At 39.3% G+C, this 23,317-nt stretch overlaps 1 protein-coding gene across 3 annotated transcripts in view; it reads right to left on the bottom strand.

Annotated features, from left to right (window-relative positions):
- Positions 1–3,595: 3,595 nt before the first annotated feature.
- The window catches only part of PHACTR2 (phosphatase and actin regulator 2), a 144,698-nt gene continuing 124,976 nt past the window's right edge, over positions 3,596–23,317 (bottom strand). For all 3 annotated transcript variants that reach the window (XM_054821641.1, XM_054821642.1, XM_054821644.1), the window contains 5 exons: positions 22,714–22,769; positions 16,406–16,467; positions 15,249–15,386; positions 12,923–12,999; positions 3,596–9,210 (listed from right to left, as the gene is read on the bottom strand). In XM_054821641.1, coding sequence (XP_054677616.1) covers positions 9,195–9,210; positions 12,923–12,999; positions 15,249–15,386; positions 16,406–16,467; positions 22,714–22,769 — 349 coding nt within the window. In that variant the 3' untranslated portion in view covers positions 3,596–9,194. The remainder of the gene's footprint in view (positions 9,211–12,922; positions 13,000–15,248; positions 15,387–16,405; positions 16,468–22,713; positions 22,770–23,317) is intronic.

Here is a 23,317-nt window from a genome sequence, read left to right as displayed (position 1 = left end):
CATGTGCGTTTAGACAATTAAAACAATAACAACTATCGAAAGGTTGTTACTGAAAATAAAGAATTATCCACATATTATGTGTGTATATCTAGGTGGCTAAATGTATATATGTATAGCTTAAAATATTAGCTTTAATCATATTTCAGTAGATTTCATTGTTTTTCAGTAGGTGTCACTAAAGCTCAAAAAGAGCCCAGATTTTCACTCTTCTGGCTATTGCTTTCTGAAGTCTTGTATCTTTACCATCAAGTTTCATCATATCACTGTTATGGAAGTGCACAAACTAATTTGATCTGCTCCATCAGTTTAAATGACTCCTGTATTCAGATGACTCAAATTATCCTTGCATATATCTGTGCAAAGGCTAGACCTTCCTTTCCTCTTACCTCCTAAACGTACATGGTGAGTGTCTTGTTGCTGTCAGCCATTTGGAGGTTGTAGTACACACCTCTTGGTACAGGAAGGTTAGCAACCCTTTGACTGCTAATGCTGTCAATGCGTTTTTTAGCACTGCACCTAACAGGAGCAGCTCCCTATGTATAGGGAGTATGCCTATACTGCAAACCCAGTGATGTGTGGAATAGCAGAACTAGCTTTTCACAAGGTAACTAAGAGCAGAATCACCCAACTGTTAAAAAATATAGTGCTTAGGGGGTAACAAAGTAGATTAGGTTACTCCTTATTGCTTCCAGGTCCCTGAGGTAGCACTGGCATGCATAGAAGTGCGAAGAACTTGTACATAGACTTGGTAACAGGATTACACCTGACAATCCCCTAAGCCTGGCGACCCCCTATCTGATAATGGCAGTACTGTATTTCCATATACCCCAAATCTGTTCTACAAGCAGCATGTCAGTCTGGAGGTGGGAAAAAGTAGCTTTTACTCTCAGCTCTGTTTCTAATCATCTGTTTCATATGTGTGAGTTAAATTTACCTGTTCAGTTTTTTAAGTCTCAGAGTTTTCTGTCTTGCTTTAACTCACATCCCCACTCTGTGTTTATTTCCTGTTTAGATTCTAAGCATTTAGGGGGAAGGACCTATATTATATATTCACACTGATTAAAACAACAGGCTCCCTTATCACAGAAGATTGATAGTGTATGCCAACAGTAATACATCTAGAGATTAGTTTTAAGAGTGAGGGATTAGCAATAATAAGAATCATATTGCCTCCTTTGTTGATACCTAAGGGTGAGTCATCTCCTTCCAACTGATTTACAATAGATCAAAATTCAAAATTTGTTATAACATGTATGTGAAATGTGTATGAGAGAGTCTCTCGGATGGAGACTCCAGTTTAGCTTCTGATTTCATCTAAGCCTTACAAGGCCATCCATCCGACTGTACTCTCTCATTGTGTTCTTTGCTGAGTCACCTTGCAGTTTAAACTCAGCAAAGAGCATCTACAGAGACTGAGGTGAAAAGCACTCAGGTCACTAACCACATCTTTTGTGCTTGTGGAAGAAGAATGGTCAGTATTGGAATGTTCCCACCATTGAGGCAGCCACTTGAAAAATGATATGCTGGAAGCACGTATTTCCTTAATATAATCAACAACTTGCCTTCCATGTGAGGAAATTTATGCTAATAATTTTTCTTGCAAAGAAGAAGTTATTATGAAGTCATTGAAAAGCAAAAGTTATTGTCAGTCACTTTGTAATGTTAAAAGATTGACAGACATACTGCAGAGCAGGTTGAACCCTCAGCTGTGCAGCTCAGTTTTGTCCACGTGCAGTAGGTACAATTCTGGTGCAAATCTCCTGTCAATGAAACCAAAACTAGTGAAAACCACTTCTTGCTGATAAAAAAAAATTGGGAAACCGGGAGCATAAATTCGGTCTCTGAACCATTGAGATACAACACTAACTTTCTATCTTAAAAATAATGATCACCTCTTTGAACACACCTCTGCACAAATACACCACCCACAAGAGAGCTACCAGATATGTTTGAAGGACTCCCAGAATTCAAAGGAAGGTTTCAGGAACCTTCCTTAATCTCATTTCCAAGCAGAGGGACTTTTAATTCAGTCTCTGGAGGCTGTGTTCCAACAAGTAACAGGTCTCTGAAGTTAACTCTGTTATACACGCCCATGTACTTGCTAGAGATTCAAGAACAAAATATTTTCTGTAAACATTTTCTGAACAATTTTATTGAGGTAATTTTCTTCATTTTATATATATTCATTCATATGTATCTATAGTTCGAAGAGCTAAACAGTTATCTAAGGCACTTGGAACTGTGCACAGCAGAGTATCCTATGGTACTGTACGACTAGGCAGCACATATTTTTTTTTTGCTTGTTAAATATAACCACCATAAAACAAGCATAATATATGTACTGTATTAAAAAGACAATACATATTCTATTTTTCAGATGATGATATTGGAATATATTTGTGTGTGTGTGTTTATAGGTTTACAGATAAAACCCCAAGAAGCAGCTAGCATTAATTTGTAACAATTCCAATCATTTACATTCACAGATATCAATACACCTGTGTAAAATGCAGTATCAGATCAGCCATCTCTTTATAGTTACCATGTTCAATCACGCTAAGTCAAGCTGCCAAAATACACATAAATGTATTCATTTTATAATTGTTATGTAAAATACACACTGCATAAGCTGAAAAGTTACCGGTATTGATTCTCCACAGCCTCACATCTTTTGAAAGTCATTAATCATGTGGAAAGTGCATTTTAAAATGCCAGAAATTCTAAGCTGATAATGTTTCAGATACATTTTTTATAGTTATCAATAACTACCCAGCATGATGGGCAGTGGGGAACCAAGTCTTGAATTTTGTTTGCCTTACTTTACTTGTAAATAGGAAGTTACTTTGAGCATAATTTGTTTCTATTTTTAATCAAATTAATAGAAACAATAAAGTCTAAGAACTGGCCCAGTGCCCTATTAATGGGTGAAACTCTCCATTACGTGCTGCAAAATTTTAATTCCAGTGAATTCACGTGAAAATTTCATTTCAGGTGATTGTGATCCGCTTACAATTTATTCAGCATGTGAGAACCTCCAGGCTTTCCTGGACGCTGGTAAGACCCTACTGGAGCTTAACCACCTGCACTGGTGTGGACGGGTCCCTCCTTATGGAGTCATCTCTCAGAGGTGTCCTTGGAGACTTGATGGGAAGAGGCACATGCACAAGGATTCCTACTACTGAGTAGTACTTTGCCTCAGCGTGTTGCAGCTCTGCCAGAGAAACACATGTTCTTGAATGCCCAGTGTTTAAGGTACGTTCAGTGTACAAAGCATGGCATACTAATATTGCCATGTTTTACTGTTTGAGCAATTGTTCCGTAAAACGCTGGGAAGGAATGCAAACTTCTTAGCTCCAGAGTGCACAGCAAGGTGGTCTGCAGCGTTCTTGCATCTCTCCTAGATTTGCAGTTTGGTTGTAAATGGAACTCTATTTCTCTTTTAGGGAAAAAAAAATAAAATCTCAAGAGCTATTTAAACAGTCGCAGGCAATTAGCATATGTCATCTCCACACCCTTCCCACCCCTGCTCATACAGTGAGATGTCCATTCAAACAAGCCATTGATATCTTTTTGTTTCAAATCACACCAGCTAAAATGATTGTCCAAAACACAGTGTTTCTTTAATTCCAAAATTTATACAAGTTTACAAATCAATATACCACCACACAAAGTAGTGAAAGGAAGAGAAGATATTTTCAGCAACATTTTACTATATTATAACAATGTTCAAATATGGTTAAATTTGACATAGTATTGCAAGACTTTTTTAATATAAAGAATTAATGATTGAACAAGGAGACACAGAGAATACCATTACTTTCTTTGTTCCTATCCAATGCAATATTTAGCTTCTAGAAAATAATGAGATATTGGTGAAATGCTATATCTAGTTCATATGAGCTCTATTTCCATTAAAATCCTGAAACAAGATGGGAACACTGACAAAGTGAAACAAGACCTTATTAATCATTAAAGTTAATAAATAGAAACTTGTCAAAACATTACGGTGAAATATGTTATTTTTTACTCTGTTTCTCCCTTTCTCTATATAGATACACTTCCGTAAGTTGGTTTTGTTTTGGTTTTGGTCGTGTCCCCCCCCCCCCCCATATATCTGTTAAACAGAAACTTTAAGCTATTCTGGGGAATTTACTTTTCTTTTAATTTGATCCTCAAAATATTTTAGCATCAACCTAATAAAATCTTTCAGAATTGCTTTTATTTTTGTTCATCAAAAGCTAGGTCCCAGCAGTGAGCATTGCACTGAGCTTGGTACAATAAGAATAAAGATAGCAACAATAATGGAGCTAAATGTGGGAGCTCCTAAAGGCAGGAGGCAAGTTTATTCTGTTATTCACCCTGAGTATGTCTTTATTTTAGTTTACAGCAGCAACACAGGCCTTAACTCCTTGAGATATGAATAAAAACAGATGACATGAAAGCCTTAAAAGACGCAGTTCTGGCATACCTGACAATTTAATGCAAATGTAGGCTTTTAGCTTGGTTTAGTTCATCATTAAAGCGTTAACAGACATTAAGACATGGGTTCATACTGTAGGCTCTACTTAGGATGCCAGCAGTGCTCAGCCAGACCTGTCCTACCGGTGCGGTCTGCCAGGTCCCCAGGGGACAGCATGGCTCTCCCTACCCTGGCTCCAACCCGCTGCCAGCTGTAGCCAATGAGGGGGTTTCGGTTGATTCCCAGGCTGCTAGGCTAGATAGACAGTTTTAGTCTGTGCTGGCTGGATCTTCCTCCCATTTTATGATGGTAAAAAATTGTGACTCAGACTGTATTTATACTCAGGTTAAGTGACAGCTATTTTGAAACAAATTCTCTGATGTAGCTGTAGTCATGGATCTGGGCACTAATCTCACCTGAAGATAGGGGTCTAATTTCTGTAATATCAGGGATGCTTTCATCCCTTTGTTTCAAAGCTTTCATTTGGTTTTCAAGGAGAAAAAAAAGTTAAGAAAAAAAGTGGTTATCTGATATGGGTTTTACACATCAACACTGAGGTTGTGGTGCTTCTGTAAGAGCTGCTCAGTGTGGCCAAAGCAGAAGGTGGGGCTGCCCTGCCCCACACATCAGAGGTTGGTCAAGTCCACCACAGCAAGGGACACGTACAACTGTAGGTAAATGCTAACTCCAACAAATAAATACAATCTTGTAGACCTACAAATGGCTGTGAATGCTTTCAGTGATTTTGAAGAGACACTGCTCCTGGTCCTACCTTGTTTCAAATCACTAGTTGAAATGTTATTTTGCTTAAATAATTGTTAGCATTTTGCTTAAATAATTTTTGTTGGTACTTGTTGAGTCAATACATATACCACAATCTGAGGAAATTCAGACAGACTATTTTTCATTTGAAACAACTAATTTCAGTTATAAGGACTAATATGTATTACCTGAAAGAAGAGAGAGACGAGAGACATTCTAGAACCATTTCGTTACATGAAGAAAATGTTAGGATTTGATTCAGCATCCATTCTTCTGCACTCACAGCAAGACACTGTGATGTGTGATCCTACTGATAAATGTAATATATGAGGTCATTTCAGAAACCACTACTTCAAGCTACTCATTTTCTCTTTGTGTGGATGTAGACATCTGAGATCATGTACGATTCTGTGGAACATTGGTATGTGTGTAAGGTTTGTCATATGTTGTGGATGACATTTAAATGATCTGTCCAACTTGATAAAAATTGACACATTGATCCCTTTTAGTCAGCTGGACTGTACTATGCGTTGAATGGAAAGTGTTATTTTTTTCTCTGCCTTTTTTACATCTTTTTATTTATTTCCTCAAGGATTACTCACTCAGGAGTTTCTCAGGACTTACCCTGATTTGTCCCTTCTAACAGGCATGCAGCACCACAGACAGGTACATGATGTATTATTTCTAGCAGAGTGCTGTAGCAACTTGAAGACATTTGAAATCATCGATACAGAAGACTAGGAGATATAGCAGAAACCAACTTCAGGCAGCTCAGTAAGGTAAAGCAAACTTGCGCCACTGCACATAGTGACATACCAAAATCTTATTATTTTTTATTGCATGGATAACACTTTACAGCTGTCATTTCTCTGCCAGTTGATATTTAGAATATAAAAATAGTATATACAAATCTGAGTCTGCGTGTGGGTACAATACACAATGGATATAGTTCTAATTCTGCAAGTATACTACATTTTTACAGAAGTTCCAAAAAAGGCAACTCTTTTTGTCCAGTTACATAAATTTGCTTAAGTAGTTTGCTGAATTGTGAGCCAAAGAATGCATCTGATTATTTATCATCAAAATTATAAGAAATTAGATAAGAAATTAAAGATTAGCTCAGCATCTCCATCTCTATCTGGGCTAGCATTGTGCCTCTAGCAAAGGCTTGTAGTGAATACTTTAAAAAAACCCCAAACCCAGAAGGAGGATAGGGAAAGCCGAAGTGATACCTCACCTATGTATCCTCATAGCAAAACACAGTTTGAGGAAGTCTGAGCCAGAAGCTGTACCCTCATCTTTGTGTTTTAAGTCTTAAAATGAGAAGGTGGCACATGTCTTTCCATCCATGCTCCAGGCATAGTATAGGGGAATGTCTTCCTGCAAAGTCAATTCATTCACTTCATCCTAAGAGTTTTACAAGTTTTAGTTTGCTTGTGTAACCCATATGTACCCTGGCATGTCAGTGGAGCTACTGGCTTATATAAAGTTTATATAGCCTGACCTTACCTTTGCCCAAGTTACTCTGCCTGTGCAACAGCTATCTTTCTGCCTCTAGTATCTTGGCTGCTTTCAAATGTTTCAAAGTGATCAAGGCAACACTGAGGTCTATTTAATTGCTCCACTTGTTTCCTTTGAAGTTAAATACTGTGTTTTATACTTCAAAGTCAACATACTAGACCATTATAAGATTTTAGACACACATTTCTAAATTTGGCAACAACAACAACAAGTTTAAGCAGGAGAACTATTTATTAAGTGCTAGTGTAAGTTTTAAGTTTACTCTTCAAATTCTAAAAATAAAAATCAGGATTCTACCAGAATAGCTGACAAACCTTAACTCTAATGGCCCGATCATTCCTGTATGATTTAGTGCCAAAGGATACATTTTCACTGCTTCCTTGATGTCAAAGTGGTGTTTCTATATTTATAAAATGATGGGCCTCACTGAAGCTAAACTGTTTTCTGCAAATGGAATCCTAATGGCTCTTATTGATTCCATTAAAAAAGGAAGGTGCTGCTTCCTTTTCTTTGCTACAAGCATGTAGATGGTTATTTTATTTGGTTATTGATATTTTGGGGTCTGTATATCATTAGATTTTTTACTAAAATGTAAATGATCCTAACAGTTATATAAATCTATCTTTTTTTAAAAAGGTTTGTCAATCTCTTTAAAAAAAATAGAGTGCCAGCTGTTGGAAAGCACTCTCCTGTTACTAGTAGTGCTCTTTATTAAAATAATCCACCCCATTTATGCAAACCTGGTCTTGTTGTAAATTTCAGTAAAGAGGGAGATCTAATTTTGGCCACCAAATTGCCTTCCTGCCTTTAGGCTGACATCTAAAACAACAACCTTCAATTTTATAAACTAAAAACATTCCACAAGAATCTATTGCAGGTTCTGAGGTAAAAATTACATCTACACAGACCTTTTATTGCCTGGAAAAGAAATACTTACACTTCACAATTAAAAACTAAACAGGGCACATGAAAGACAAAAATAAATTGTAATATGTACACACATTAGAAAGGATAAATAGCAAATATATTGTAATACTGCATTAACTGTATGCATATGTGAATTCCAGACCCCCCCCAACCGTTGTGTACATTAATTCAAAGGATAAATAAGTGCTAATATAAGACAGAAAATTTCTTAGTGTAAACAATGCCACAGGCTTTTTAATAGGCCTTTGGGCCAACTTAGAAAAACTATGTATTGCCTTTCACACTCCATACCACTTAATTTTAATAATACTGTATTCACATGTACAATTTCAAGATAGTATAAAAAATTATGAATCTAAGAAGCATTCTTCACACTCAACAAGAACAGGCTGCAGACACTAACAATTTTCTGTTCACTTTTATAGGACCACTGGCTGAAGGCATACCGCTTCATCTGGGAGTTCTTAGAGCAGTGCAGGAGTCTTTAAATGTAAGAAGTCACATTAGTAATCACTGCTCAAGCCTACTAATAAAGACTTTTCTGCCTAATTTCAATTCTGATTTTGGATTCACACTAGCATGATGTTAAAGTTGTCACCACTGCCTGCCATAGGTGAGAAAGATAATGATCCCTCTGGTTTGAATGGCAAGTGACAGACAGCAAGGAGTGTTTCTAAACATGAAGCATTTAATTGCATTCATAGTGTCACATTATTTGTCCTTCAGATCCGGTTTATGTATTTCTGAGGATCCAGAGTATGTCAACATTAAAAACCAAAAAAAACCCGACTTGTTCTGTATGAATGTTCAATGTATTTTCTTGAAGCATGCTCATCGGGATTTTAAAAAAAGACAGCTGAGTTATACTAGGACTAATTTCTGGCAACTGTATTTACTGGCACCAGAGAAAATTACAGTTCTTCACTAAAGTACTGATGACATGAGAATTTGTGGCTTGCTGTCTTTCTAAGACAGGCTGCAGCCACTAAAAAAAAAAACAAACCCATGCACAGTTGCTCACACTCAGTTTTTTTTAAAAAATAATTCCTCCTACTGGCCAAGTGCATCGTTAAGCAGTCCCATCCATTCCACTTTTCTCTGTGGACTGACAAGTGAAGTCTGTCTTCCCCCTCGCTCTCAGTCCTTTTCACACTCCACCCTCTCAGTTACCCTCAGTCACAACCCTGTGAAGTCTGATGAGTTCCTGGTAACAGGCTCTCAAGCGATTGTCTTCAGCACTTCCTGACTTGTGGAGCTCCGATGAAGAAGTCCACCAACTCGTCTGTGTGGGCTAGCCATAGAACCGTGGTCTGTCTTAACAATGACAAACACTTCATGTGGATTCTCTTCCTAGACAAATCATTTGTCCGTTGATAAAGACGAGGGCCACGTCCTTCATTAACCTCAGGGTAAGCCGTAGCGCACACTCTCACTCAGTCAAGTTCCAGTGCAATCTCAGGTCTTCAGGACACAACGATTTCCCCAAAGAAAATTGTTACATGAAATATGGGATGTGGTCAAACAGTTATGGACGATGAAACCTGAAATGATAAATCATTTAAAAACTTAGAATTATATTATTTCAGCTGACAATGACACAAATCCTCATCCTGCTGTCACAGCTGTTTTGTTGCCTGAACAGAATTATTTCTGATTTTCCTGGTCTGTGCGGAATTAGAATTAGCCTTATTATCCCCCGCTGTCCATCTCTACCTACTACAAAACCAAACAGTGCTATGGTGTGGCTCAGGCACCACTGTATGTCTGTCCATCCATACCATTAACTTGTTACCGTGGTCCCTGCCTGGCACAGTTTTGCTTGGGTCAGCCAGTGCTCTTCCAGATACTGCCTGGGCACGGCTGGAATTAGCACAGGCCAATAGGCAGACTAGGTATGGGGGGACCTCAGCTTGTTTTGGGGTGTGGGGAAAAGACTAACTGTATGAATTCAAGCTGTGCCTCAGGGCCAGAGAACAGTCTCCAGTCTGTTTTGTTTGCCAATATAGATTTAGCCACAATTGCATCCACTATTTGGAGACGCTGTCAGTAAATCAGAAAAGCTTTGATTTACTGACAATGTAAGTCAGAAGACTTACATTTCTGGTTTGTAATCCTTGTGCAAAATGAGGCTAACAAAAATTTTGGATTTTTTTAAGTAAGCAACAAATATTATAGCACTGCAGATGCTTTCTTCCTATTAATAGCAGCCAACTGTGGCATATGAAGGCCCAAATACACCTCAGTGGTTTTTAGACTTTTAGGTAGGGCGTGTAGATCACTCCTGATTGCCTGTATGATGGATAGAGAGGTCGGTTGCTCCAAAGTGTGTCACCAACCTTTTCCAGAATAAGTTATCAGGCAACAGCAATTGAAATTCTAACTCAGCTTACATGTAATGGACCCAAGCAAAAGGGTAAGAAGGACACCAATATCAGGTGGTCAACATATCTATCACCAGACTTCTATATCTCTGTTTAAATGGCTTTAAAAATATATCTGTCCATGGAGTAGTAAAAAAATGCAGCAACTTTAAAAAAACCCTATAGGTAATGATGCACCTAACACCGCAGATTTCCGTAAGTTTTTGTTTGACACATTTTCTCCTAACAGTTCCAGAGAAGAGAAAAGAAAACAAGCCACACATTACCCCTGTAATGTGGTACGGTACAATACGGGGGTGCATTTGTCAAATAAAGGAGGTCTACACAAAAGCTGATGTTCACAAGTATGCAGCTCATCTGCTAAATGAGGGAGCAGTGCATTGCAAGAAAGATGCGAGGTTTTTGTATTTGTGTGGAACAATAATATATTGGACTATATATAGCATTTCCATTAGAAGCAATTTATAATCATCTACTAATATCCTCTTCCCAAACTTTCAGTTATTTCTCTATTTTTAGAGACTCAGTTTCTTGGATTTCGTAACAGAAGGAATCAGTCTAAATTACTAGGAGTAGAAAAACAGTTCAACTGACAGTCATTACAGTAAAAGATGAACAATGAAAACCAGTGTTTTTTCTTTCCCAAGTTTAGTATCAAATTTTAAAAATTCAAAGATTTTTAAATACTGATTATAATATTAAATTGTCTTATATTGAATATGTAATAATATAAGCAACTATATGCTATAAGCTATTTTTCTTTAAGCAGCTTCCTTGTTGTCTCATTCTATCACAGGAACTTTACAAATAAGCTTTTGTTAACTGGCTGCCAACACAAGTGTCTTTTGGTTAGTATTATCCCTGTGATCTCCTTGGAAAAAATTAAAAGATAAGTAATTAATTCTCTGGATAGAGACTTTTGTCTACAATTTTCTTAAATCACTTTTGTTGTATCAATCCGAATGTAGTGGTGAACTAGATAATTTTTAATAAGAGGTCCCGGAGGAAATGGAATCTCTTCTTATTTTCAAAATTGTGATTGACTTAAACCATCTGCATCTAAATCTGCTCTTAATTATCTTTTTCTAGTGTTACTCTGCTGACTTCTGTGCAACATGACCAGTGGGAAAAAAAAAAAAGGAGGATGAAGAAGGAACAGAGAGCGCCTGATTTCCCTCAGGTTGAAATTCTTCCAGGACCCTACAGAATCATTGCCTATATTTATCACAATTTGGCTGTACCTATTTTTTACTCCATTTTCCAAGGCCCTCCTAAAAAAATAAAATTACTCACTTTTTAACTGGTTTGTCACTCAACTGGATCCCTGAGTTTTTTGGTTCAGCTTTCAAGAATCCAATTGTAATCAGTCAACCGTTTTCAATTCTTGTGAAAAGATATCCGATTCTTTTTGTATGATTCGTGCCTATCTGTACTTATGCTTCTATATTGCAATGCAACTCAAAAAAACATAACAACGTAAGCAGGGTGTTGCCCTTCATCTCTCTCAGCGCACAGCCAGGTGTCTATTCCTGGTCATTTTCCTTCTCTCCCTTTGAATGCCCGTTTTTTAAAATTAGTATTTTTTATATACTCTGAAGAAGACATACTACCTACTAGCTGAAGAGAAAATGACATCAGAAGCCCAATGAAAATATACATATCCATGTTTGAAAAAGACATTTTCTAATGGTCAGAAAGCGACACTAGATTAAACCCCTGCCTCCTGGTTCATTTCCGGGCTTAGGTTTGCTCTCTGTGAAACTGGTTTGATTTTTAAAAATTAATTTATTCATGTTATATCTACACTGAAATAAATTTACAGTATTATTAAAAAAATCCATGTTTTGGTGAGGAAAAAACCCACTGAAGTTGTGAAATCAAGCAATGAACTAGGATATGCCAGAAATCACCAAACACCCACCTCCCATTGTGATTTTTCCTTGTGACACTAGCTTTAATTAGAGGATTGACTCTCACTTGCGTGGATCCTGAGTTTGATTGATTGAAACAGTAACAGGAAAAGGAAGGGACCCAGTCTTGGGAAATTGTTTTTATTTGACTTAACTCTGTGTGGAAGTGAATACAATAATACTATGTATGCGATGTCAGCTGATCCTCACAGCAAGTTCTGCGTGCTGGTGGCAAGTTTCCGCCTTTATAACTTCAAAAGGTACAAACAGACACCATGGGGATGGCAGAAAGTGCCTCCCTCCTCATAGAAATAGCTCTGCCAAATTTGAAGTCTGGCTAAGAATGGTGGACACTTCAGAGCTCTTTAAATAATAATAATGTTTCAGACAACATCTTGGTGTTATCCAGGACAGAGAATGAAACAAATCCAGATTAAAACACTAGAGTAGCAAACAAGGAATAGTAGAATCTGTCTTGTTGCCCTGAAACTGCTGCCAGGAGCCTAGAAAGTTCCCCAAAACAATGACGAGCTTTTCTGAAGTTCAATACATCATCTAGTTTTCACTTACCAAACGCATCCACAAAAATGTATACTTTCATGAGCAAGGGAGTAATGCCAGAGAAGGACATCCCTTTTTGTGTTTTAGGAGTGTTAAATAAATCTGGGAGAGACACTGAGTCCTTTCAAAGGATTATTTTTCTAGATTTCCCAAACAGTCTTTTTCCATGTAGCAACCGATGCACTGCAGTCACCTTCACTGCTCTATAAAGCGTCCAACTTCAGGGATGGCCTTGCAACACTGGGAAGCCCATCAGAATCAGTGGTGGGATTCAAGGGGTCTCAGAGTAGGAGTCTATGCAAGGAGCCAGTCATGACACAACTGCAGAGGATTTGCAGAAAGGCAGAGGGTCGCTGTCATACTTATCTCTCCGACTTACGCAAGAAGAATTATTCACCCACCTGGTAAATTGCCGACTTTCCTCGTGTACTTCCATTTCAGTGCTTTTAAATTCATTCAATTCTTTCCGTATTGCTGCCTAATAAACAATAATGATATATGCAACCATAAGAAATATGATTCTTAAGGAAAGTAAAGAGTCTGAGAGGAACCTGGCCTTGCTCTTGCAGCTTCCCCTACAGTCCCTGTTTTCCAGTCTCCCTTACCATAGTCCACAGCTCTCGCACATTTCTGATCATCCACGTGAATGACTTTTTTCAATTACAGCTATTTGGAGCAGTAAGAAACCCAAAGCATCAAACACCAACAATAAACAAAGAAATACCAAACCTACTGCAATGGGTGAACCGTACCCCCACCGAAATACGGCATTTGCTACAGACAAAAACAAGCAAGGGTCTGGGTTACCTCGACAGTCACTGCTGAGTACGCAGCCTCGAGGGGATTGTTTCTCCAGGCACAGCCCCGAGGAGCTGGTGGGTCCCGCTGCCTGCACAGGCACTGTACACACAGCAGGGACCTTCTGTCTCCTCAGTGGAGACAGGACTTCAGGAAAGCAAGAGGACTAGCATTTTTTTAGTGGAATTAGTCACTTGGTTTGCTCAGTTTTATGTAAAATTACATGAAATATTCGGACATTTCAGGCTTGCGTTTTCAGTTGGCAGACACTAAAGAACAGCAAAAATTCAGTGCACTGTGCCTTGTTGCTTATGTTTAAAGACTGATAAGCAATTTACTTCATCAAGTAATATAATTTCTGAAATATTCTAATATATATACTACAAGGGCTTTTGTTTCTATGCCGTATGGTTTCCTACTTTCACTGTGAAATGAAATGACAGTTTATTCTTACTCACTGTTTTCTTTCACCATTTTAAATAAAAGCAGTATCATTTCATTAATCCCTAAAGAAATCTCATCTGGTGCGCAAGCCTTCCAATGCAGAACAGACAAGCAGCATGATAAAATTATAGCGTCACCAGACTGCCATCTCATAAATGAGAAACTTCATTTTAAGCAGAGGATGGTTCTGGTTAGCCACAACAGCATGCTTACAGGAGGCTGCTGCAATAGCTAGGAAAGAGACAACTATTTCTGAGCACCAAATCAGCAGCAAAGACACCAGAGCTCCAGCTCCGTAATATAGTTACAGTACAATTTTCTGCTCTCACTGGAATTAGAAAAATTACTTCCTTGGGAAAAAAGGGCAAGGGAGTTTCTAGGCACCCCAAGGTCCTTGCCTTTCTGCTGAGGTCAACAAACATGGGGATCACAGGACCAGCCTTGGGCACCTGCTCATTACAAAATGAATTGAGATTAAAAATTGCTACCCCAAAGTAGGTAGGAAACTCCACTGTTTTTTCTAGTGCAGTTTAACCTGGTTGGACCTAGGTGAAAGCGGAGGTGCTGGGTGCTCTAACCTCCCACGGACTATGTGAGAACTCGAGAGTGCTCAGCATCTCCCAGAACCAACATCTACAGACATTTCTGGGTACAGTTTTAATGTCTCCACCTTGACTTGATATGAGATTCTCCTTTGATTGTCAGATAAGCTGGCGTTAATATTACAATACAAGCTGAAATACAATCAGTGCTTCACAGTCCTTAGGTAAAAGACAGTGGGCTCTTGCACATATCACTTTTTATGCCAAGCACATCTCATATTATTTCCATAAAAGTTGGTTCAGACCCTGTGCTAAAAGGGCCAGTGCTTTTTGATACATAAATCCCACAGCTTTCCTTTTATGAAGTGGTAAAGGAGGGAAATGGAAGAGTATTTTATGGTAATCTTCGACCGATCTGTTTTTTAAAAGAGAATCACAGAATCATTTGTCTCATCCTTTGTAGTTAGGCTGAGGAACTATTAACCACAGCACGTTGGGGGCAACCTTCCCAAGAAGGTGTGCGGCACACGTACAGTCAGCTCCAGCACTGACGGTTGTGGCCAAAAACCCTTAGGTGGATGGAGCAGCTTCTACCTTTTTTTTCACTTGAATGAGTTGCAAAAATAACTCTCGGTGGCAGTGACGCAGGCTTCTGCCTGAATTCCATGGGTCGTGGCCGTTTTTGCTAACAGTGTGTACCTGGCTTAGCAAGACATTCTGGCCAGAACTGCCGTAACCGAGGTGGCAAACACGCTCTTTATAAGCACCTGAGTGGGTTTGCTAGGCTGCAAGCAGTAGATGCACAGTAGTGCCATGACAATCTCGCTACCTCCAGCAGATGTCATTCATGCTGCTGCCGTCATCAAGAGAATGTAAACCAGAGGAAAGCCCCTCGAAAGTGACAGATGCAAGCATTTTCTTATAATCTACATTTGTCCCTTGCCTTGTCTGCGGGAGTTAACCTGGCCCAAGGCTTGTCGGCACGACGGTCGTAATCCGGAGAATCCGTGACCTCCACGTACTCATTAAATCGAAGGATTCTTCTTGCTTGAAGTTCAGCCACTGTAGGCCTCAGGCTGAGCTGTAAGTGGGAGGCAGAAAATAGTACGTTTAATAAGATGAAATAAAATAAAATAAAAGCTGAGGGTATGATGTAATCTCAAGAGAACTTTAATGGTATTTCTAAATAGGGTCACTTTCAGGTGTCTATAAAAAGGCACCATCCTGGGAGTGCCACACAGGAATGGGGAAGCAGCACAACCTAATTTCTTCAATTATAAAAATAGTCTTTGTTGGGCAGGTCACAGAGAATCGTGACAGTTATCCCTGGAATATTAATTGCAACTGCCACATCATTTACCCCACTAGGCATTAAGTCTGTTTGCAATAACGATTACAGTGTCTGCTGTGTTCAACTATACTATTGAAAATAAGCAGAATTTGGAGGTGCCTGCCTAAGTAAAAGAATTGCTTTTGAACACCTGGGGGTCATTATGATGCCAAATTGTTTCAGTCATCTCAAACAGTATTCACTTTAATTAAAGGACGATCATATTAAGGAAACTATTTTTGCAGAGAAGGGCAGACTAGGGATACGTATGAAAACCGCCCCCATCCTCTCCCTGAACAAGTTCCCGAAGTCAGGGCAGCAGATCCATAACTGCTTTATTTCCAGGGACAATCCCACCAGCAGCAGCCAAGACCACGGACCATGGACGTGGTTAGAAGAAAGGTGAAGGGATTTCTTAGGGCCCCCACTGCTCTGCTGCCCTCCCCGCTGCTCTAGGGAAGAGTGGATCTGCAGGTGTGGCTGCCCTCGAACATGCGTGACAGCAGTGGTCATGCTCACGTATCATTTCTCTCTTACACGGACAAGTATTGAGCATGCCCAGACTCCATATGCTTTTCCAGGTATGGGAAACTGGACGGGGTGGAGTTTCCCCAAGATGGACTTGGCTTGTACTGCTTTTTAAACAGATTTCTAATCTAGGTGCATGACTGATGGATATTTGCAGTAATGTATATACACCAATTTTTAGAATCTTATAAAAAAAAAAATCCTATGTACACAAATGCACAACACAAAAAACACATCATCACCTTTCTACTGAGTCTACGTTTTATTTCTCTTTTGGCTTCCTGTTCCTCTTCTTCATTCTTCTCTGTTTTCAGAAGAGATAAAAAGGAGTGAGTATTTAAGTATTATAACTGCACATACTGTATTTCTCTTGGTTAAAAGCTTCAGGACTTCAAGTCCTGGCTCATGTTTCCTCATATTTCTGGGTGATCCTGCATGTGTTGCCTGCTTTTTGGATTTTGTGTGCTCTCATTTCTTTTCCCTATCCTCATTTCCTCCGATTCTGTAGACATCTCAGGTCACCATCGTGGGTCAGGAACACAGCAAAGAGCAGGCATCTGTCATTTCCTTTCTGTGTAACAGTAAACAAGAAGTACCCTGAAAGAGCTGCCTAATGTTTCACTTACTTGTCCTAACATTAGAATCACTGTGCTTTTAGTTCCAACATGCCACCTATGGACTTTAGAGTAAGAGTCTAATTATTCATAAGGGCCAAGAAAAAAGTTTGCTCTGAGTATCTGAATCAGCCGAGTGTCCTCTACTGCTACAGGATGCAATGAATCAATGAGAATTCATTTCACTGTCATTTGTTAGTGCAAATTGGTTTTGTTACTTTAGTGGTTTTTTTCTGATTTTATGATGCGGACATATGATTCAGCACTCAAGCCCTCTTGGTTAAGGGCCACTAGCTAGACCAAATGAATGAGTACAGCAGAAAATAACGTGCATTTTTGGAATGCATTTGGGCATGAGACTAAAATGTGCTTTTAACAAATTTCTGTGCTAACCAAATTTGATTTCTTGAGTGCCAGTGAAAAACACACTTACAAAGGCACATTCATATGGACTCAGCATTTTTTTTTTATTGATGTACATTTTGAAGAACATTATTTGCCCTTTCAGTCCACCTCTGATGGTTATATGCAAAGTTAACTTTGTTGTGGATGAAATATCCCATCCAGAGATACCTGTAAAATTCTGATCCTGTTTTATTCATGGTTGGGGGTTATGGAGTCCATGTTGCAGTTTGAGGCTAACTGTAAATTTAAAGGAATTAATTTATCTATTGTGGATGCAGCCAATCTATTTAGATGAAAAGGCAGTTTTAAATCCTGGTATAGTCTGATTTGCCCTGCCTGCTATGGCCAACCTGCTGTGGCAGTAAAAGCAACCTGGCCGCAGAGGACCTTCTGTATCATGACTGATACACTGGAGGCAGCACTGTAACAGGTCATCTGGTACTGCTTGCAGATTTCCTTTGCCAACTCAAAGGCTCTCATGTAAGAAGACCAGGGAAAAGGGAAGAGGAACAAATGATAAAAAAGAAAAAGAAGAAAGTTACAGTAGGAAAAAGGCGATGCCAGGCCAAGACCAAGAGAGGAGTCCAACACCGACCCTAGGTTTCCATCAGCAAGATGCAATCGCACAAGCTTGCTGCCAGGATTAGGCTGGATCTCGTGTTGATGGCGATTTTACTGAGATCCTGAAATGTGGATGTAATTTATGGTTTATTAATAGCTTTTCTCCTAAATGGTGAAGAAATGGATGGCTTGTTCCCATAGAGGAACTGTAAACTGACTAAAACTGAAGAATGGAGAGCTAAAGATTAAGATTAACCCAGATTTAAATTTTTTTTATTAATATATTTATCAATAAACAAGTTGGATGTATTTAAGGACTTAGGACTTTAAATGAGAACTCTTCACCTAACAAAATCAAAAGCTCTCTTGCTGTTGTAGGACAGGTAAACCATCTGTAGGCTTTTGTTTAAACATAATGTCGTTGCAATCAATAGAGTAACTGAGGTAATTAAACACAAACTATTAATTTGGGGTTCCATTCACCTGGGAATCATTTGACATAAAAAATTTTGTCCCTTCATGAACTGAGTTTCTCAGACTTTAGTCTCAGCAACTCTCCAGCAGCAGACACAGCAGGAAAAATGCAGCTGAATACACACATCACTGTACTGCCTTTTCCTGAATTCAGTTTGTAAAATACATTCTTTATTATTCATATCTTGACATTTCTTTGCTATCTAAACCACTGTATCTCCTAAGAAGCAGCAATAAGACGCTTGATGTAAGAAACAAGGGCTCACACTGCTTAATTCACACCCTAAGAAACAACTACCAACAGCACTTGAAATACTGTTTTTCTGTAGTTTGGGGGAGGATAAAAAAACTCAAAAAAGTTGATCTGGACATTTAGGAAGGCAGAAGGTTAGCTGCCTATCCCAAGCTGTGAAGCTATCTCCCTGTGGGCTGCAGACCCAGAGTGCAGATGACTGCACGAAGGGATGGCTGGACATGGGAAACCACCTAGAAAAGGGAGAGGAGCAAGGCCATCATCTTAGCTGCTGGGCAGAGGGTCCGGGCAGGTCCTGGAGCAGGCCGTCAAGGAGAGCTGGAAGCCCATCTTTTGGAGGACAGCTTCTGCAGGAGGCACCAGGAGCTTACTTCGCTCCCAGGCAAAGCAGGAGGGGATCGAACCCGTGGGGAACAGACAGTCTTCTGCATGAGAGGTCAGGGGGCAGGACATGGTTTATATATTCAAGTTGTTTTACTTCTAGGAATAAAACTCAACAGCTAAAGGAAAAGGATTGAAATCTGGTGGCTGTTGCTAATATACTGAATCTGCTGTTTGGCAAATGGTCCCAGTCTACAGCACTGACCCACTCCAACTTGTTCTGAAAGCTCCTATTTCCCATCTCCAGCCTGATGGGCACAGTGCTGCTTTAAGCTTGGTGCTACAGAAACACTGCCCTGATGCAAATTCCTACTAATGGTAACATCTGCAACATATTTTTGCTCTTTTAGGGTAGAAGTTTTGAAAGCTGCCATAGTGAGTTAAGAAGATGTGTGGTGCTAAATATAATGGGTCTGGTGCTCCTGCTTCCTTCAGGTGGTGTGGAAAATTCCAACTGGAGGGCCACATTTTATCTGCAGGTATGAACTGACTGGCCTGCCCAAACAGGAACACATTAATGCACAGGAACACACTTCTGACTGCTTTCCACCTTAAAAGCAGATCTAATCTGTGTGATGTGGAGAAAGAAAATATAAACACAGTGTTCCCAGCTGCAAGTCCCCTCCTCAGATGTCCCGCTGCTGCTGTACTGGCAAAGGACCAGCCCAGCGAGCGCCCTTTGCTTGCAGGAGTCTCCAGTGAGATCCCAGCAAAACTATGGTTTCCCTCCTTCCCTGTCTGCAGCTCCTAGGAGGTCAAACTGGGATTCGACTCCTGATGGAAATAATTTTGTTTAGCATCACATATTGTGGCGTTTGGGTTAAACAATCCACTGGGCAAAGCAGAACAGCTTCCCTGGCTTCTATACATTATTGCTCCTGCAACTTTTGCCATATTAAATCTGGTCACCTTCTTTTCTGTGGGGCATTTGTTTCATAGCAGAGGTGGAAAAGAGAAGAGAGACATTGTTGTGCCTGAGGACTGCTCCGTTCTTAACCAGAAAGTACTCCTGGAGCATAAAACTGAACTTTCCATTGTGTCCCTATGGGATTAGCTATGTTTAGACTTCCCTGTGGGCTTGCTAGGGAAAGAGAAAGAAAAGACAAACAAAGTGCTTGCCTCTTGCAGTGCTCTGGAACGCACAAAGCAGTTTCTCTTTCCTGGTTTTACAAGCAAAGATAACCATTAATATTCCTTAACCAGCATCAAGAGCTAAACCCTGTTGTCTACAAAGTCAGTACTGGCAGGCATGCAGGTGCACAGTACAAGAAGTTCAGTGTCCCTTATAAATACAGGAAAAAATACAGTTATCTTAATCCAAAATTCCTGGAAGAATAAAAAGTTTCTTTGCCATAATGCAATACTATAAATACTACTGGCTCAAAGCCAGTACACAACAAACCTGTCTTTATTAAAAACACAGGGCTTGGTCTATTCCTTCAAGAGGACTCTTGAGTTATTGTAAATTTGTTTTAGTGCGGGAAGACTCAGAAGTCTGGATAGTTTTATCCAAATTGTTTTTATAGAAATCTGCCTGCAATGTCTTGCGATTGTACCTGGTCACAGGATTTTCAGTAACTGGTTTATCTGGAAATATTATCAAAACAAAACTTCTTGCAAGGCAGATTTCCTCACTAACTGGAAATACAAAAAAAGAAAAAATATGGACTTTTTTATGAACCTCTTAAAAGATTTGGGCTGAACTTAATCCTGAAGTAAACATTTGGACCTTTACCACTTAATGTATCCTCAAAGTCTGATAAATACTACTCAAAACAATACTTTCCCTTAGCTGCAGTTTACATACACACGATAATATAACCCCTTCGCCCCATCCACTGCTTAAAAATAGGAGGAAGGAAGCTTTATGAAAGAAATTCCAACTTATTCACAAAAGCTGCCTACGACAACAAAGGCATTTAAGAGATGTAAACATTTTCGAATGATCCACAGGAAGGGAATGTAATAATTTTGATAAATAATACGACTGCCTTAGAGCTGAGAGAGAACTTGCTCCCTGAAAGGGCTCTGAGTCAGACTGTCACCACAAACCCCGGCTTGCTTTGGTTCGCTTTGCTTTTTACAGATCACTCTCAAAATATGCTGTATCTCAGTGATGAGCAAAAACCAGTTTTGGATTCTCCACGTGCTCGCCGATGACTCTGCGATTTTTTTGTGATTTATAATGCTGTTTCCCAGCTTTTATTTCTTGCTCTCCCTTGCCGCTTTAAGATGGCCCCCAGCAGCAGCAGGGGAGGACAGCCGGAGGTATGGAGTGCAAAGGCTGGTACACTGCCAAAAGCTTAAAGTAAACAAGCTGAAACCGGAGAAGAAATCTATTAACTGCTTTCCAGTCTTGAGCTACTTATTGCAAAATCAGTGAACGGAATAAACAATGGCAGAAGGGATATTAAATACATCACAGGTCTGTTGCTAGGTTAGTTATCTCAAAATGAGCGAGACAGAGAGGGCAGTAAGGAAGCCCAGCTGGTGCTCCCAGCACAGTGGCCATATCCTCGCCCACCAAGGACGTTTTGGAATTACCTTTCTCACATAGTCCAGCATGAGACAGTTGTCATATAAAAAAAAGGTTCGTATTTCAAATTTTGTCTTTATTTATCTATGCAATCTATAGCTTAAGAAGTTACAGTCTTAGAAAGTCTATTCACACTATGCATTGGGCAGGAGTCCCCTGACCCCTCTCTCGTGCACCGTAATGCATGACCTGTAGCTTCCCTTTTTAGTAAGACACGGCTTTTGAATGCTTGGACAACAGCAGTAGGATTTTATTAGCATGGATGGTTGCCTGAAAGCCAATAATGGCTACGTCTCCTTGATTTGCTGGCCTGAGCAGGTGACTGAGTGATGAGTCCATGGACTTTGCCAGGTAAACAGCCCATTTTCTTTCCTTCCATTCGCATGCTGTGCACCAGGGTTGCTCTTTGAGTTACATCAAGTGTGTAAAGTTCTTATACCTTATGAATAGATGAGTTTTGGGATTTGTTGCTATGTGTGAAAGGCTTCCATGTGCATTTCCTTCATTTATTTGTTCTACTTAAGCATCAAGTACTAGCTACCCTTGCAGAATGAACACAGAGCTGGGCATGGCAACTGTTACAGTATGCGCTTAGGTAACATCCATATGATGGAAACATTTATAAAGGAAGACAAAAAGTGCCTGTTCTGAAGCATTTGTCAGCCTAAGAACAAAACCAACATAAATAAATGGGAGAATGGGTATAGAGGGTAAACATCCAATGTACTTCATTCCTCTGCCTCTGACTATTTGAATTATAGACTTAAATTTTTCAACAGGGATATTGAGGAAGGATTTAATCAGCAGGAAGATATTCAATGAGAATGCCTCATGCAGGTCTCAGTACAGAAGATATTTATGACAGAAGTGGATATGAAGGGCAGCATGCTGAAGTAGTTGCCATACACCTGTTCACTTTCCCCCGAACACTTCACTTTTCCTCCTTCTGCTCTATCTTCCAACCTCCACCCTTATATCCCACCTCCGCCTCCTACTGAAATTCCCTCTTCCTCCTCCTCATAAAAATTAGACAGAAGCTTAACCAGCCTAGAACTACTTCTAAAGGGTATCTAAGTCATTCCTGGTCTTTGGGACCAGCTTCAAGAAGAGGCATAGTGACAAGCAAAATCTGGCATCGTGAATATACGCAATCTTCACAGCTAACATTACAGGTTAGGATCTAGTGTTGGCATGTTATTTTCTAGAACATAATTTCCCTCCAGTTATGGCTCTAACACCAGAGCAACAATGATAGGCTTCCATATGACTTCAACATATGCTCATTTTCCAAGTAAATACTAGCTGAAATCTGAATAAAATACTTACGCTTCAGGATATTTCTTTGCTCTAGCTCTTCGGTTGTAGGCCTCTGGCTAAGTCTCCTGTGAGAACAAAGTAAGTGGGTGATTTAAAACCAGATCCAAATAACCCACTGTGATTTGTAATACATCTTAAAAGGTGTTTCTCATATGGCAGTGCTACACTGCCAGCAGAGATGTTCAGCAACACAGGTAATTTCCAGACATGGTTATAATAACTGTGCATGTAACCTCAGTACCATTTGTTTTAAAAGATGTACTACTGCCACTTGAACACATAAATAACTGATACTTGCATAATACTACAGAAATTGTACCAGCAAATTTAAATTCCTCATTTATAATTTTAGGTATCATTTTATGCAAGAGTTCATAAACATTTTCTCAGATATTTTGAATGAAAATCCTATTTTTTTTAAAAAAAACAACAACCCCAAAACATAAGCTGTGTATTCCTCACTGATTTGTATGTACAATACAAGTGGGAGTTTTAATTGAAACTTGATTTTATTTATATAACAAGTGCCATTAAAAACCCCCAACAAATGGAGATACTAATTTTCTGGTTTGTATAATGGAGAACATGGTTGATATTGTTTCTATGTTTACTA

This window comes from Grus americana, chromosome 3, assembly GCF_028858705.1.
Source record: "Grus americana isolate bGruAme1 chromosome 3, bGruAme1.mat, whole genome shotgun sequence".
In the NCBI taxonomy this organism is placed as follows: Eukaryota; Metazoa; Chordata; class Aves; order Gruiformes; family Gruidae; genus Grus; species Grus americana.
Note: the sequence above shows the minus strand (reverse complement) of the source record. Positions and strands in the feature narration are given on the sequence as shown.